At 44.0% G+C, this 17,833-nt stretch overlaps 1 protein-coding gene across 2 annotated transcripts in view; it reads left to right on the top strand.

Annotated features, from left to right (window-relative positions):
- Window positions 1-17,833, top strand: part of LOC112226503 (collagen alpha-5(IV) chain-like) — a 74,508-nt gene that overhangs the window by 17,127 nt on the left and 39,548 nt on the right. The window contains exons 4-20 of one of the 2 annotated variants that reach the window (XM_042308209.1): window positions 6,128-6,172; window positions 6,280-6,324; window positions 6,452-6,514; window positions 7,341-7,397; window positions 7,511-7,537; window positions 7,659-7,730; window positions 9,755-9,817; window positions 10,064-10,099; window positions 10,212-10,259; window positions 11,062-11,136; window positions 14,260-14,304; window positions 16,391-16,450; window positions 16,703-16,747; window positions 16,956-17,009; window positions 17,114-17,155; window positions 17,342-17,432; window positions 17,692-17,727. In XM_042308209.1, coding sequence (XP_042164143.1) covers window positions 6,128-6,172; window positions 6,280-6,324; window positions 6,452-6,514; window positions 7,341-7,397; window positions 7,511-7,537; window positions 7,659-7,730; window positions 9,755-9,817; window positions 10,064-10,099; window positions 10,212-10,259; window positions 11,062-11,136; window positions 14,260-14,304; window positions 16,391-16,450; window positions 16,703-16,747; window positions 16,956-17,009; window positions 17,114-17,155; window positions 17,342-17,432; window positions 17,692-17,727 — 904 coding nt within the window. The remainder of the gene's footprint in view (window positions 1-6,127; window positions 6,173-6,279; window positions 6,325-6,451; window positions 6,515-7,340; window positions 7,398-7,510; window positions 7,538-7,658; window positions 7,731-9,754; window positions 9,818-10,063; window positions 10,100-10,211; window positions 10,260-11,061; window positions 11,137-14,259; window positions 14,305-16,390; window positions 16,451-16,702; window positions 16,748-16,955; window positions 17,010-17,113; window positions 17,156-17,341; window positions 17,433-17,691; window positions 17,728-17,833) is intronic. The other variant, XM_042308210.1, reaches the window with a different exon arrangement.

Genomic DNA, 17,833 nt, shown 5'->3' with positions numbered 1-17,833 from the left:
TGTAGAATTGCAGGAAACTAGCTTTAAAACAAGGTGACTTCATAGTAAAACTATGTTTGACATGATGGGTTGTACTTGGAATAAGAGAGTACAAATCAGTCTATTTCTGAGTGTGGAAGGCTTTCTGCAGGTTGTCATTCTGTTTGGTCACAGAGGAAGGCTGTGGTTTTCTCGCTTCAGCACTGAAGTCAAACCAGTCACTGATAAAGCTGGATCTGAGCTACAATCACCCAGGAGACTCCTGGAGTGAAGATATTCTGTGCTGGAAGATCCGCACTGTAAACTCAAGAAACTCAGGTAGAATCTGTTAGTAATACAGCCCTTCTAGTTCCCAAAACTTACGACACTTTTAGCTGAATTTTCCCTATTAAACGTATTTCCAAGTTGCAGTATTCCAAAATAGCTTTGAATTGAAATGCCATCAAATATATTTCAAATGTTACTTATTTTAGGCAGGTTAGTAGTGGAAAGATTGAGCAGATAGTTTTGTATTGTTTGTGAACAGACAAAAATATGCCCTCTGAGTACAGTGTGGACCATAATGCTAACAGTGTGGACCATAATGCTAACAGTGTGGACCATAATGCTAACAGTGTGGATCATAATGCTAACAGTGTGGATCATAATGCTAACAGTGTGGACCATAATGCTAACAGTGTGGACCATAATGCTAACAGTGTGGACCATAATGCTAACAGTGTGGACTGATCACCCAGACAGCCCTATCCTGATCACCCAGACAACCCTATCCTGATCACCCAGACAACCCTATCCTGACCACCCAGACAACCCTATCCTGACCACCCAGACAACCCTATCCTGATCACCCAGACAACCCTATCCTGACCACCCAGACAACCCTATCCTGATCACCCAGACAGCCCTATCCTGATCACCCAGACAGCCCTATCCTGATCACCCAGACAGACCTATCCTGATCACCCAGACAACCCTATCCTGATCACCCAGACAACCCTATCCTGATCACCCAGACAACCCTATCCAGATCACCCACACAGATTTGAGTTCTGGCAACAAGTGCTGCATAGAGAGGGTCTGACTGGGTGCTGTTTACTGGGTGGTAGAGTGGAGGGGGGCTGAGGTTCAGATAGGAGTGGCTTACAGTAGAATCAACAGAAAGGCAGTGGGTCCTGAAAGTGGGCTCAGTTACAATGATAAGTCCTGGGGTCTTGTTGGATATGATGACTGTTTCACTGTCAGATGCAAAAACAAACTCCTGGATTCCTGGAGCGGACCAGCCGCCACCAGCCTGAGAAGAGACACACGGAACGAGGGGTTAATACGGTAATCAAGGGGGAGCTGTAATCTATAACAAACCTAGTTCAGTCTCCTCAGGACTTTGAATTGCCCCACAAACCGCGGACCCAGCTTCCGGCAGGGCAGGCGGAGGGGCAGGTTTCAGGTCGAGAGCCAGACCCGGTCCCCCAGCGCGAACACCGGGGCCTCACTGCGGTGGCGGTTGCAGCTTGCCTTCTGCCGCCTGATGGCCCGTTGCAGGTGCTCATGGGCAGCGTCCCATGTATCCTCCGAGCGCCAAAACCATTCATCCACCGCAGGTGCCTCGATCTGGCTCTGATGCTACGATGCCAGAACCGGCTGATAACCTAGTACGCATTGGAAAGGAGATTAGTGGAGGTTAGTGGAGGAGTGGCGGAGTGAGTTCTCGGCCATCTCTGCCCAGGGCATGAATGCCGCCCACTCCCCCGGCCGGTCCTGGCAATAGGACCGCAGAAACCTACCCACATCCTGGTTAACTCTCTCCACCTGCTCATTACTCTCGGGGTGAAAACACGAGGTGAGGCTGACCGAGACCCCCAGACGTTCCATAAACGCCCTCCAAACACTGGACGTGAACTGGGGACCTCTATCAGAAACGGTATCCTCAGGCACCCCGAAGTGCCGGAAGACGTGGTTGAACAGGGCCTCCGCAGTCTGTAGGGCCGTAGGGAGACTGGGCAAAGGAAAGAGATGGCAGGACTTAGAAAACCAATCCACAACGACCAGGATTGTGGTGTTTCCCTGTGACGAAGGAAGATCCGTCAAGAAATCCACCGATAGGTGTGACCACGGCCGTTGTGGAACAGGTAGGGGTTGTAATTTCCCTCGGGGCAGGTGTCTAGGTGCCTTGCACTGGGCGCACACCAAGCAGGAGGAAACATAAACCCTCACGTCCTTAGCCAGGGTAGACCACCAGTTCTTCCCACTCAGACAGCGCACTGTCTGACCAATGCCAGGATGACCAGAGGAGGATGACGTGTGGGCCCAACAGATCAAACGGTCACAGAGAGCAGACGGAACATACAGAGGTCCAACTGGACACTGGGTGGGAGTCCGCATCCACCTCCCACACAACCAGTGCCACCAGGCAAGAAGCCAGAAGGATGGGAGTGGGATCCGTGGACCGCTCCTCTGTGTCATACATCCGGGAAAGTGCATCTGCCTTAGCATTCTGGGAACCTGGTCTATAAGATAGGGTGAAAACAAAACGGGTGAAAAACATGGCCTACCTGGCCTGGCGAGGGTTCATTCTCCTTACTGCCCGGATGTACTCCAGATTGCGGTGGTCAGTCCAAATGATAAAAGGGTGTTTAGCCCCCTCAAGCAATTGCCTCCACGCCTTCAGAGCCTTGACAACAGCCAACAGCTCCCAGTCCCCCACATCATAGTTACACTCCGCCGTGCTGAGTGTAAGACAGCACAGGGGCGGAGTTTTGGTGGCGTACCCGAGCGCTGAGACAGCACAGCTCCTATCCCTGCCTCGGACGCGTCCACCTCCACTATGAATGCCAAGGAGGGATCAGGATGAGCCAGCACGGGAGCCGATGTAAACAGAGCCTTCAGGTGACCAAAAGCCCTGTCCGCCCCAGCTGACCACTGCAGTCGCACCGGTCCGCCCTTCATCAATGAGGTAATGGGAGCCGCTACTTGACCAAAGCCCCGGATAAATCTCCGGTAGTAGTTGGCAAACCCTAAGAACCGCTGCACCTCCTTTACCGTGGTTGGAGTCGGCCAATTACGCACGCCTGAAATTAGGTCACTTTCCATCTCCACCCCTGACGCGGAAAGGCGGTACCCTAGGAAAGAGACGGACTGTTGGAAGAACAGACATTTCTCAGCCTTGACGTACAGGTCATGCTCCAACAGTAGACCAAGCACCCTGCGCACCAGGGACACATGCCCGGCGCGTGTAGCAGAGTATATCAGAATGTCATCAATATACACCACTACACCCTGCCCATGCAGGTCTCTGAAAATCTCATCTACAAAGGATTGGAAGACTGCTGGATGATTCATCAACCCGTACGGCATGGCGAGGTACTCATAGTGCCCAGAGGTGGTACTAAATGCCGTCTTCCACTCATCCCCCTTCCGGATACGTGCCAGATTGTGCGTTCCTGAGATCCAATTTTGTGAAGAAGCGCAACCGTGCATTGACTCAATCGCACTGGTGATGAGAGGCAGCGGGTAGCTGTACCTCACAGTGATCTGATTGATACCTTGTAGTCAATACACGGGCGCCGACCCCCATCCTTCTTCACAAAAAAGAAACTCGAGGAGGTAGGTGAAGTGGAAGGCCGAATGTATCCCTGCCCCAGGGATTCAGAGAAATTTGTTTCACTAGCCGCCATCTCCTCCTGTGACAGAGGGTACACGTGACTCCTGGGAAGTGCTGCATCTGCCAGGAGATTTATCGCACAATCCCCCCCGTCGATGGGGTGGTAGTTGAGTCGCCTTCGCCAAATCGGCAAATCGGCTTAGAGGGGATGTACACGGTGGAGACCTGGTTTGGACTTTCCACTGTAGTTGCACCTATGGAAACACCTACACACCTCCCCGAGCACCTACGTGACCATCCCTTGAGAGCCCTCTGTTGCTACGAAATAGTGGGGTCATGATAGGCCAACCAGGGTAGGCCCAAGCACCACGGGAAACGCAGGAGAATCAATAAGGAAAAGTTTAATTCTCTCTTCATGACCCTCCTGCGTTATCATGCCTAGGGGAGCGGTGGCCTCCCTAATCAGCCCTGACCCTAATGGTTGACTATCTAAGGCGTGCACAGGGAAGGGCATATCAACAGGAACAATAGGGATCCCTAAACTATATGCAAATGAACGATCAATAAAGTTCCCAGCTGCGCCTGAATCTACTAGCGCCTTATGCTGGGAATGCGGGGAAAACTCAGGAAATTCTATGAACACAAACATGTGAGCCACAGGGAGCTCTGGGTGAGTCGGGTGCCAACTCACCTGGGATGATCCACCAGTGCCCTGTTACCTCGACTCCCTGGGGAACCTCCCCAGCACCTACCAGTAGTGTGTCCTCTGCGGCCACAGGTGGTGCAGGGAATGGCCCCCCCTTCTGGTCCTCCTCATAGCAGCACCTCCCAGCTCTATAGGCGTCGGATCGGAGGTGCTGGGGGATGGAACTGACGAACCCCGATCCGGACGTCCGCGGGAGGCCAACAGGTTATCCAGCCGGATGGATAGGTCCAACAGCTGGTCAATGGTAAGGGTGGTGTCCCTGCAGGCTAGCTCCCGACGAACGTCCTCGCATAGACTACACCTGTAGTGGTCGATCAGGGCCCGCTCATTCCATCCCGCGCCGGTGGCCAGAATTCGAAAGTCCAGTGCAAAGTCTTGTGCGCTCCTCATCCCCTGTCTGAGACAGAACAAGCATCATAGTTATCCAACGTCGTTCCTTCCCTTCCCCAGACGGCGTTTCCCCATTTTAGTGCTTTACCAGATAGACAGGAGATGAGGGCGTTCACACTCTCACGTCCCGAAGGAGCCGGGTGGACGGTCGCCAGGTAGAGCTCCAGCTGGAGTAGGAACTCCTGGCACCCGGAAGCCGTTCCATCATACTCCCTCAGGAGCGCGGCCCGAATTCCACTGGGTCCAGGTGAAGGAGGGGTGGACAGCGTTGTAGGTTGTTGTGGGAGCTGGGGTGATGATGATGGGGTTGCTGGAAAACCCCCTCTCTCCCATCGCTCCATGGTTTGCAGCACGGCTATGCAGAGACTTTGCTACATAGTAGCTGCTGGACGCGCTCCTCCACAGGTAGAGGAGGGCTGTGTGCACCTGCTGAATCCATTGGTGAGGTGCGTGTTTCTGTCAAAAGTCTAGGTGATGTGGGTAAGGAAGAGTCAGGCACAGGACACAGAGATGAGTAATAATCGTAACTTTACTCAAAAATCAATATTCCATGAAGGAGACAATAATCCAGATCACAAAGCGAGACAACATGACAATAACAAACACACACAAAAACCAAGGGGAAACCAGAGGGTTAAATAGGGAACAAGGATATTGGAATGGAAACCAGGTGTGTACAATGAAGACAAAACAAATCGAAAATGAAACATCGGTGGTGACTAGAAAGCAGGTGACGTCGACCGCCAAACGCCGCCCGAACAAGGAGTGGGACCAACTTCAGGCGGAAGTCGTGACAGTTCTACAGGAACTGCACCGTACAGTGAAGACCTAGTCTTCTTGGGTTGGTCGTTCAAAAAATACATTATAAATGCATTATAAATACATTATAAATACATTATAAATACATTATAAATACATTATAAATGCTAAATACCTGTAAAAATGTTCTAAATTATTGCTCACCCAAAAATATGTTTCAAAGGCATTGATAATTTCAGAAGACTGAAACATCACTTTAACTAAAACTGTGTCCCACTTCTTCTTCACTTATAAGACTGGACATTAGACCTCTTTCGTAGATGTAAGACTTAAATGTTGGCAGTTACTTAAATATGACAAAGGGCGCTTCAAATATCGCTTGTCCTAAGATGATGTCCCCTGTATTTGTAGTGTTCATAAGACACAAGGCTTAAACGATGTCAGTTACTGACACATGAAAACAACTCGTCAATCTGTAACATTGCAAAACCCCTTAGTTCAGGAAGGGATGAACGTGTAACGAGGTGCTTGCTTGCTAGTGTGTGTAATGTGGTTAATGCAGTGCATTGTTTTCCGATCCACAGTAATCCATCCTCTTCTCTCAGGCTAGGGTAGCACACTATCACTCGTCCATGTTTTTGGGGACAGTAATGTGTGAAATCACATTTGAATCATGTTTTAATTGTCTTTCCCAGGGAGATGTGGGCCCTCATGGACCTCCAGGAACAGATGGCGATCGGGTAACTTTCCACAAATGTCTTTGCTGATATGTAAATGGTATAAGTGTGTGAGTGTGTGTGTATTTGTTGTATATTTAGTAAATCTACAGTCCTGTTTATTTCTTCAGGGACCTGAAGGCAAAGAAGGATTTTCTGCGACACCAGGTCTACCGGTAAGAGTGTGTGTGTGTGTGTGTGTGTGTGTGTGTGTGTGCGTGTGTGTGTGTGTGTGTGTGTGTGTGTGTGTGTGTGTGCGTGTGTGTCTTTGTCAGTGTAATATTTACCCGACTCTTCCCCTAGGGCATCCCAGGCCTTCAAGGACCAATGGGCCAACCAGGTTCCCCAGGATGCAATGGGACAGAGGTGGTGTAACAATGGCTATTGTCCCATAAATCTCTCTCTATGTGAACCTCTCTGACAAAAAAAGGTATCACCCCAAGCTATCCAGATGTAGACAAGACTCACAGATAGTCACACACTCTAGTTAGACAGCAGGATCATCACTACCGTCTATCTTCACAATCATCCCATATAATGGCACCCTATTCCCTAATATGGATCAGACTAAGTGTCCACAAGTTTTTCTGTTCAAGGTAATGCATTATGTAGGTGTAACGATGTACGCTGAGAGTCAGGAAGCAAGTTCAGTGACTGAAAACATTTAACTAATAAATGGAACAAAACAAGAAACTCAGCACCGACAAGGAACAGGAACAATGACGACTGGGGAAGGAAACCAAAGGGAGTTTTTTAAATATATATTTTTAACCTTATTTAACCTAGACAAGTAAATTTAAGAACAAATTCTTATTTTCAATGACGGCCTAGGAACAGTGGCTTAATTGCCTTTTTCAGGGGCAGAACGGCAGATTTTTACCTTGTCAGCTCAGTGATTCAATCTTGCAACCTTTCGGTTACTAGTCCAACACTCTAACCACTAGGCTGCCTGCCGCCAGGTAGGTAAGCCTAGTGACATATATAAGGGCAGGTAATCAAGTAGGTGATGGAGTCCAGGTGAGTGTCATTTTGCACAGATGCGTGTAACGATGGTGACAGGTGTGTGCCATAACGAGAAGCCTGGTGACCTAGAGGCAGGAGAGGGTGCACACGTGACAGTAGGGTAATAGTGCTCCACTTAGGACACGGCACCACATTCATTCTAAGTGATGATAACGACATGTCTCCACAGGGTGAGAGAGGTCCTACTGGTCCAGCTGGTCCCTGTGATGGTGATGATGGATTAAGAGTAAGATGGATGGATACACAACTTTTTATTTTATTTGTGTGTTTAACTACTCTCTGTCATAATATGCTTTTTCTTTTGTCATGTTCATATTTGTCTTTCTTCTTTTTTTTTAGGGTTTACCTGGAGCACCTGGACCAAAGGTAATCTCTCTGGCTCTTCTTCCTTCTCCTGCTCATTCCTTCTTCTTCATCATCATCATCATTATCACCATCATTGTCATTATAACATTTCGTGTGCATGTGTGTGTGTATGTGTGTGCAGGGTGAATCCCAAATGTTAATTGGGTTTGGACAGTCAGGGAGACCTGGACCCCGAGGAAGGGACGGTGACCAGGTAACTCACAGCAACCCATAATATAGCATCACTCTATTCCTCTGTCTATCTTCTCCTCAAGCTTCAGTTCCGTCCTCCACTTCCTCTATACTTCCTCTATATTCTATACTTCTATCCTCTATATTGTAGGGGGCCGTCTTTCGGATGGGACATTCAACGGGTGTCCTGACTCTCTGAGGTCATTAAAGATCCCATATATCGTAAGAGTAGGGGTGTTAACCCTCGTGTCCTGGCTAAATTCCCAATCTGGCCCTCAAACCATCATGGTCACCTAATAATCCCCAGTTTACAATTGGCTCATTCATCCCCCTCCTCTCCCCTGTAACTATTCCCCAGGTCGTTGCTGCAAATGAGAACGTGTTCTCAGTCAACTTACCTGGCTTCCTGCACGTGTAGAGATCAGAGAGGTTTTGATGGGTGTATATGTGTAGCAGAAACTCACTCCTCAGCCTGCCCTGAAGTGTTGCCCTTATGCCATTGAAGAAGGTCTTAATTGGTGGCGCGTTAGGTTGAAATACTCCATGAGGGTGGTCACATGTGTTTGTGAGGCAGATGTCCCGAGTTTGAGCCAGGTATGAGCCCGATCGGAGGGAATCAGAGGTATTCACTAAGCAAGCAATATGGTAATACGGATCACCTTCTACACTGATAGGCAAGATGACAGTTTCACTATGCAAACACTAATCAAATCCTCTCAGACATCAACTAGTGCATTATGGGTTATGGGCTGGGCATTCTTCTCTTCTCCTAATCAGAAGCTAGGTTTCCATGTCAATATTCTAAAATCTGCAAAAAGAAAATATGTGCATTTTCCCACCAGATGTGTGTCCACCAAACAGGTTTTTTTTTTTGCTTATAAAAATCAGTGTGTGATGACGTAGTGCACGCGAAATGAATTTTTTTTCACTTACGTTTTCGTGTACCGAATAAAAATAAAATGTTCAATGTGTTTCCATTGTATTTTCAACTCTACCGATTAGTTTAGTCACAAACTGTTGCGTTAAATAGAAAATGTGTGTCTCTGTGTGTCTCTGGTCTTGTTATGTGTGCTCTAGCCAACAGCTCACAGACACAGTGTGGGTAGACTGTGAGGGTGGGCTAGTCTACATGCTGAGGTTATTATTATGGATAATTATTGAAAGGAGCATCAAACTCATTCCATGCACTTTCACTACCCTATGAAGTTAATCTGTATATATTTACCTGATTTGTTTAATATTAATAGTTAACAATTAATATGCTTAACTATAGACATTTCTATTCTTCCAATCCCTTTTAGCTCTCAGCAGTTGGTCTAGGCGTATAGTCAAGGACATTCTTGGCGACTCCGGAGATAAACTTGAGGAACAGAATAGACCTGTATTGTTTCCAATCATCTTTGCTTCTGTGTAACTTGGCCACATGGCATAAGACAAAGAGCCTCTGAGAAGTGACCACAGTTCTTCAGTCCATCCTGTTCTTCTCATATCTTCCAAGGGCACAGCTGTTCACTTGTTTGCGCGCTATGACCTCACATACCCAATACACATAGCCACGAAGAAGAAAACAAGCTAGCTTATGATGCCCCGGTCTGCCAGGATATAGACATTAACCCATCTGTCTGTGGTGTCATACAGGGTGTCCTATCAGAGATAGACATTAAACTATCTGTCTGTGGTGTCTTATAGGGTGTCCTATCAGAGATAGACATTAACCCATCTGTCTGTGGTGTCATACAGGGTGTCCTATCAGAGATAGACATTAAACTATCTGTCTGTGGTGTCATACAGGGTGTCCTATCAGAGATAGACATTAAACTATCTGTCTGTGGTGTCATACAGGGTGTCCTATCAGAGATAGACATTAAACTATCTGTCTGTGGTGTCTTATAGGGTGTCCTATCAGAGATAGACATTAAACTATCTGTCTGTGGTGTCTTATAGGGTGTCCTATCAGAGATAGACATTAAACTATCTGTCTGTGGTGTCTTATAGGGTGTCCTATCAGAGATAGACATTAAACTATCTGTCTGTGGTGTCATACAGGGTGTCCATGGGGTAACAGGACCGACAGGACAACAAGGGGACTTTGGGACCCGTGGTGTCGTTGTGAGTGAATTATTGCGCCTGGTCTCAACTGTGTTATAAATGTTTTATGCTATATTAATGTATTGTGATGTTTGTCTTCTTCAATGACATGTTCACAGAGATGACATTGGATTGCATCTTACTGTGCAGTACTGTACTGCTCCATGTAGGTTTTGTAACAGTCAGTTCTCTGGTGTTAGTGTTGATGATGTACTAGGTATAGTTATGTCTTGACCTCCTTCCTTGTACTTACTACTCTCTATCTAGGGATTGCTAGGTCTACCCGGGATCCCAGGGTTTAAGGTAATAGGTCACAGTGTGTGTGTGTGTCTGTGCATGTGTGTGTGTGTGTGTGTGTTTGTGTGTGTGTGTGAAGGTTGCTCAGCTGTGCTGTAACTGACGTTATTTGCTGTAGGGTCAGGAGGGACGCAGCTCCAGTATCCCTGGCTCTGGTGGTCCAAAGGTAAAGATACTACTTCACTGTGTAGCTCACATCATGTTGTACCATCATCATCATCATCATCATTCCATGTGTCACTCGTCTGTATCCCTTATTCCTCATATTATCTCCATGCACTGAGTTTCTCAATTGGAATGCTTGAAATGCTTACTTTTAATTCTTGATTATATCTGACATTATATATGCTAAAGCTACGTTGCTAAAGCTACGCTGCTAAAGCTACGTTGCTAAAGCTACGCTGCTAAAGCTACGTTGCTAAAGCTACGCTGCTAAAGCTACATTGCTAAAGCTACGCTGCTAAAGCTACGTTGCTAAAGCTACGCTGCTAAAGCTACGTTGCTAAAGCTACGTTGCTTACGCTGAAGCTCATAAACCTACATATAATTTTACCTATACAGCATCCAATTACTTCAGGTCAAAGGCCCTTTAAAATTGTGTCATTAAATGTTTTTGTTTTTTTTGGCTATGTTTTGTAGTCGATAAGACAATGACCACCACCTCTGCGCTGCCACCACGTGGCCAGTCTGTGGAGCTGCACTTGAAATATGAAGTTGGGAATGCTTTCGATGTCTGTTTTTTCTTGTTTGAAATGACATGTGTAACATAATGTGAACCTGTGTCTTCATGTTTAATAATGATCTGTACTAACCCTCCTACCCTCTTGGACCAGGTTTCTCTCATTTAATGAGTCATTCTAGCATCATGATGTCATATAACGAGCATACAGGTGGATGACATTTGAATTCCATTCCAACTACAGGATATATATATATATATGTGTGACCGGTTCCCTTTTCTCTTGAAGGGACACCAAGGGCCCCCTGGATTCCCGGGACCCAAAGGGATCAAACTATATGCCCACGCTCCCTCCGATTTGAAGGTATAGTCACACCAAGTCAGAGCTAGGTTTAAATACTACACTTAACACAAAATAGAAATGCAACATATGAGCTGAAATAAAATATCCCAGAATTGTTCCATATGCACAAAAAAATGGTATTTCTCTAAAATTGTTGTGCACAAATGTGTTTACATCCCTGATAGTGGGCATAGTGTAGCATGTCGGGATAATAAAAGGATACTCTAAAATGTGATGTCTCAAGTTTTGAGGGAATGTGCAATTGGCAGAGCTGTTGCCTGAGAATTGAATGTCCATTTCTCTACCATAAGCCACCTACAACGTCGTTTTAGAGAATTTGGCTACAACCGTAGACCACGTGTAACCACTCCAGCCCAGGACCTCCATATCTGGCTTCTTCACCTGCGGGATCGTCTGAGACCAGCCACCCTGACAGCTGATGAAACTGAGGACTATTTCTGTCTGTAATAAAGCCCTTTCGTGGGGAAAAAAAATATGATTAGCTGTGCCTGGCTCCCCAGTGGGCGGGCCTTTGCCTTTCCAGGCTCACCCATGGCATCCCAGTCATGTGAAATCCATAGATTAGGGCCGAATGAATTTATTGAAATTGACTGATTTCCTTATTTTAAACTGTAACTTAGTAAAATCAATGAAATTGTTGCATGTTGCGTTTATATTTGTGTTCAGTATAATTCGAAATCATTCAAATATTTTGATCATTTGCTTTTGCATGTCTGGAGTGTCAATTGGGTGGGGTTTGCACTTTTGGGACTTTTCTATTGGTTTCATTGCAGGCAAGCTCAATCAAGCACAACGCAACGTTTCTCATGAGCTAGCTTTTTAGTGCCCGTAACTGTGACCTAATAAAAAATCAGATCAAGGTTAATATTATCATCACTGTGATGAATCAAGAAATACTGTGATGTTACTATCTAATACTGTGATGTGTGGAGTAATGTTACTATCTAATACTGTGATGTTACTATCTAATACTGTGATGTTACTGTCTAATAATGTGAAGTGTGGAGTAATGTTACTATCTAATACTGTGATGTTACTGTCTAATAAGGTGATGTGGGGAGTAATGTTACTATCTAATACTGTGATGTTACTGTCTAATAATGTGATGTGTGCAGTAATGTTACTATCTAATACTGTGATGTTACTGTCTAATAATGTGATGTTACTATCTAATACTGTGATGTTACTATCTAATACTGTGATGTGTGCAGTAATGTTACTTTCTAATACTGTGATGTTACTGTCTAATACTGTGATGTTACTATCTAATACTGTGATGTTACTATGAATACTGTGATGTTACTATCTAATACTGTGATGTGTGCAGTAATGTTACTATCTAATACTGTGATGTTACTGTCTAATAATGTGATGTTACTATCTAATACTGTGATGTTACTATCTAATACTGTGATGTGTGCAGTAATGTTACTATCTAATACTGTGATGTTACTGTCTAATAATGTGATGTTACTATCTAATACTGTGATGTTACTATCTAATACTGTGAGGTGTGCAGTAATGTTACTATCTAATACTGTGATGTTACTATCTAATACTGTGATGTGTGGAGTAATGTTACTATCTAATACTGTGATGTGTGGAGTAATGTTACTATCTAATACTGTGATGTTACTGTCTAATAATGTGAAGTGTGGAGTAATGTTACTATCTAATACTGTGATGTTACTGTCTAATAAGGTGATGTGGGGAGTAATGTTACTATCTAATACTGTGATGTTACTGTCTAATAATGTGAAGTGTGGAGTAATGTTACTATCTAATACTGTGATGTGTGCAGTAATGTTACTATCTAATACTGTGACGTGTGGAGTAATGTTACTATCTAATACTGTGATGTTACTGTCTAATACTGTGATGTGTGCAGTAATGTTACTATCTAATACTGTGATGTTACTGTCTAATAATGTGATGTTACTATCTAATACTGTGATGTTACTATCTAATACTGTGATGTGTGCAGTAATGTTACTATCTAATACTGTGATGTTACTATCTAATAATGTGATGTGTGGAGTAATGTTACTATCTAATACTGTGATGTTACTGTCTAATAATGTGATGTTACTATCTAATACTGTGATGTGTGCAGTAATGTTACTATCTAATACTGTGACGTGTGGAGTAATGTTACTATCTAATACTGTGATGTTACTATCTAATACTGTGATGTGTGCAGTAATGTTACTATCTAATACTGTGATGTTACTGTCTAATAATGTGATGTTACTATCTAATACTGTGATGTTACTATCTAATACTGTGATGTGTGCAGTAATGTTACTATCTAATACTGTGTTGTTACTATCTAATACTGTGATGTGTGGAGTAATGTTACTATCTAATACTGTGATGTTACTATGAATACTGTGACGTTACTATCTAATACTGTGATGTGTGCAGTAATGTTACTATCTAATACTGTGATGTTACTGTCTAATAATGTGATGTTACTATCTAATACTGTGATGTTACTATCTAATACTGTGATGTGTGCAGTAATGTTACTATCTAATACTGTGATGTTACTATCTAATACTGTGATGTGTGCAGTAATGTTACTATCTAATACTGTGATGTTACTGTCTAATAATGTGATGTTACTATCTAATACTGTGATGTGTGCAGTAATGTTACTATCTAATACTGTGATGTTGCTGTCTAATAATGTGATGTTACTATCTAATACTGTGATGTTACTATCTAATACTGTGATGTTACTATCTAATACTGTGATGTTACTATCTAATACTGTGATGTTATTATCTAATACCGTGATGTGTGGAGTAATGTTATTATCTAATACTGTGATGTTACTGTCTAATAGTGTGATGTGTGGAGTAATGTTATTATCTAATACTGTGATGTTACTATCTAATAATGTGATGTGTGGAGTAATGTTATTATCTAATACTGTGATGTTACTGTCTAATAATGTGATGTGTGGAGTAATGTTATTATCTAATACTGTGATGTTACTATCTAATAATGTGATGTGTGGAGTAATGTTACTATCTACCCTTCAGGACATCTGTACAACCAATCTGAAAACCTTGCTGATTGGTGGGATGGTCAGCTGACCCTTGTCTTTTCTCTCTGCAGGGGGAGACAGGGGATCTGGGTGAGAAGGGCTGTAAGGGTTCACCTGTAAGTCATCTCCTTGTTTTCCAGTCCTCATACGTATCTAGCTTTTAATCAACTATGTTCTATGGACGGAATCAGGTTCCATTTCTATATGACACGTTAGTATGACGGTGTCGTTTCATTATGACATTTTAGTCTACCATTTGACGCCCCTGACCTCAGAGAGGTTGCTGTCCATGGGTGTTATGTATGTGCCGTTATTAGCAAACAGCTACCGCGGTTATGACACCAGTCATCTGACATGAGTGGTTGTGAATGGACATGACACCTCATGGCAAGTGTTATAGCACATTCATGCCCATGTCATAGTGACACTGTCAAATAAAGTGTTACGTGGAATCTTGTCTTTACTTGATAGTTATCTCTGTCTGTTCAATATCTCTGTCTGTTCAACATCTCTGTCTGTTCAATATCTCTGTCTGTTCAACATCTCTGTCTGTTCAATATCTCTGTCTGTTCAATATCTCTGTCTGTTCAATATCTCATTCATCACTCATTCATCACTCATTCATATATCTTTATGTACATATTCTTTATCCCCTTACACTTGTGTCTATAAGGTAGTAGTTTTGGAATTGTTAGCTAGATTACTTGTTGGTTATTACTGCATTGTCGGAACTAGAAGCACAAGCATTTCGCTACACTCGCATTAACATCTGCTAACCATGTGTATGTGACAAATGTCGTGGAAATTTCCTCTATTTACCAAATCATGAGCGCAAACCACAACACAAGTCAGAGTTAGTTATCAAAGTCCATCTTTAATTATATCAGCTCTATCACAACCCTGTGACTCTCAGATCAATTCAGTGTCTATCAATGAATTCTCTGAGAGCCCCTTCTACATTGCAACTGAGATCCTTTAATAGCAAAAAACACACATAGTCAGACAGCATAGACATAATAAATCGTTCAGCTTTGTCTCCTTACTCAAACCCAGAACCATAAACCAATCCTCCATATCAACAGGCATATATCAAATTGTCATTTAGATACAACCAATTCTAAATACAACCAATCCTGGACAAGCTCACGGGGAGCATAGCATGATTCCAGACACTGCCATCCTCCTCTCCCCGATGGGAAAAGTAGGGAGTGACTGGCACACAGACACAGTGGAGCAAAAGATATGTTTACACATGATGACACCTTGACCTCTCCCCTCTCTGCAGCCCATGCAACTTAGTCTTGACATAGAACAGATAACTGCCAATGGCCACCACTATAGTACAACAAAATACATTCTTATGAGAAATAACTCAATAGCATATGATGAATATAAAACATCTTACCTATGTTACCAACCAATTCTGATTATTCCCCAACACAAATACAATTTGATTTGATTTGATCTCTGTCTGTTCAATGTCTCTGTCTGTTCAATGTCTCTGTCTGTTCAATATCTCTGTCTGTTCAATATCTCTGTCTGTTCAATATCTCTGTCTATTCAATCTCTCTGTCTGTCTGTCTATTCAATCACTCTGTCTGTCTATTCAATCTCTGTCTGTCTGTTCTGTCTGTCTGTCTGTCTGTCTGCCTGCCTGTCTGTCTGTCTGTCTGTCTGTCTGTCTGTCTGTCTGTCTGTCTGTCTGTCTGTCTGTCTGTCTGTCTGTCTGTCTGTCTGTCTGTCTGTCTGTCTGTCTGTTCTGTCTGTCTGTCTGTCTGTGTCTGTCTGTTCTGTCTGTCTGTCTGTCTGTCTGTCTGTCTGTCTGTCTGTCTGTCTGTCTGTCTGTCTGTCTGTCTGTCTATTCAATCACTCTGTCTGTCTATTCAATCTCTGTCTGTCTGTTCTGTCTGTCTGTCTGTCTGTCTGTCTGTCTGTCTGTCTGTCTGTCTGTCTGTCTGTCTGTCTGTCTGTCTGTCTGTCTGTCTGTCTGTCTGTCTGTCTGTCTGTCTATTCATTCAATCTCTGTCTGTCTGTTCTGTCTGTCTGTCTGTCTGTCTGTCTGTCTGTCTGTCTGTCTGTCTGTCTGTCTGTCTGTCTGTCTGTCTGTCTGTCTGTCTGTCTGTCTGTCTGTCTGTCTGTCTGTCTGTCTGTCTGTTCTGTCTGTCTGTCTGTCTGTCTGTCTGTCTGTCTGTCTGTCATCAGGGTTATGCTGGCCAGGTCAACTTTAAGGAAAAAGGGGACCAGGGGGGCATTGGCACTGAGGTAAAACACTGCCACATTCAGCCATTATACACTGTCTATGTGACTGTCAATTCAAGGGCATTGAGAATGTGTGATGTGATGAGTGTTATGGTTATGACGATGACAGTGATGTAAGGATTTCATGCCTCTGAGCCATGTGATAGAATTAACATGGGATTCAATGTAAACATATAACGGGGGTTTTGATAATTAGCTGTATGAGAGATATGCCTTCTCCTTTTGGAGGACAAACTACCATCATTTTTCTTTCAGGGAAGACCAGGGAAAGATGGGCGTCAAGGGCCCGCTGGATATGAGGTAGCTGTCATGTCAATCAGAAATCAGAAACCTTTTTCTGTTCTGTTTCTTTCTGTCTAACATTGTTGATTTATGTTACTGTTTTGTAATGCATTTTGTGTGTCAATGTGTATGTGTGTACTGTGTTTGTTTTTGTGTTCATGCGTGTTGTGTGTGTGTGTGTGTGTATATGTAACTATGGTGATTTATACACTCTTGCCATTTTTAGGGGAGAAAGGGGAATCCCGGTTTAGCAGGACCTGATGGAATACCTGGACCGCGGGTCAGTCATTACTACCATTCATTTCATGTTTAGAATGTGTGCGTGTGCCAATAATAGGTTTGTGTGTGTGTGTGTGTGTGTGTGTGTGTGTGTGTGTTTACCAGGGACAGAAGGGTGTCCAGGGTCAAGACGGAGATCCTGGGGAGGTGAGTGAGTCAAAGTGCCTGATAATGTCACTATCAACATCTAGAGCGAAGGATGAACCTACACACACACACACATGCAAATGAAACCTTCCGTAATGAATAAGATTAGAAGGACTAAGATTACATGAACTCCTACTCTGAGAAACATTATGAACACATGGCCTGGTCTCTCTGGTCTTCCCATAGGTGACCATGATTGGCTGTGACGTAATTGGCCCCAAAGGACAACCAGGATTTACTGGCCCCCCGGGGCCCCCCGGAGTTACTGGTCCCCCAGGTACTCTATGCTCATCCAGCATACAGTACACACCCTTATTGATATTCACCCTCCTCCTATCCAATCAGATATGAAGTAGAACTGTATAATCCCGCCTCATTCACCAACATGACCAATCAGTGTGTCTGTATAGCTAATAATAATATTCACCATCTCCCTATCCAATCACACCTGGAGTAGAACTGTATAAGCTCGCCTCATTCACCAACATGACCAATCAGTGTGTTTGAATAACTAATGATATCAACCTGTTTTCCAGGTGCCACTGGATTCCAGGGGCCTCCTGGGTCTCCAGGTAAGTTCTGATCAACACGCAAACACACACACACACACACACACACACACACACACACACACACACACACACACACACACACACACACACACACACGCACACGCAC

Source organism: Oncorhynchus tshawytscha, linkage group LG28, assembly GCF_018296145.1.
Source record: "Oncorhynchus tshawytscha isolate Ot180627B linkage group LG28, Otsh_v2.0, whole genome shotgun sequence".
In the NCBI taxonomy this organism is placed as follows: Eukaryota; Metazoa; Chordata; class Actinopteri; order Salmoniformes; family Salmonidae; genus Oncorhynchus; species Oncorhynchus tshawytscha.
This window is presented reverse-complemented; position numbering and strand designations above follow the sequence as displayed.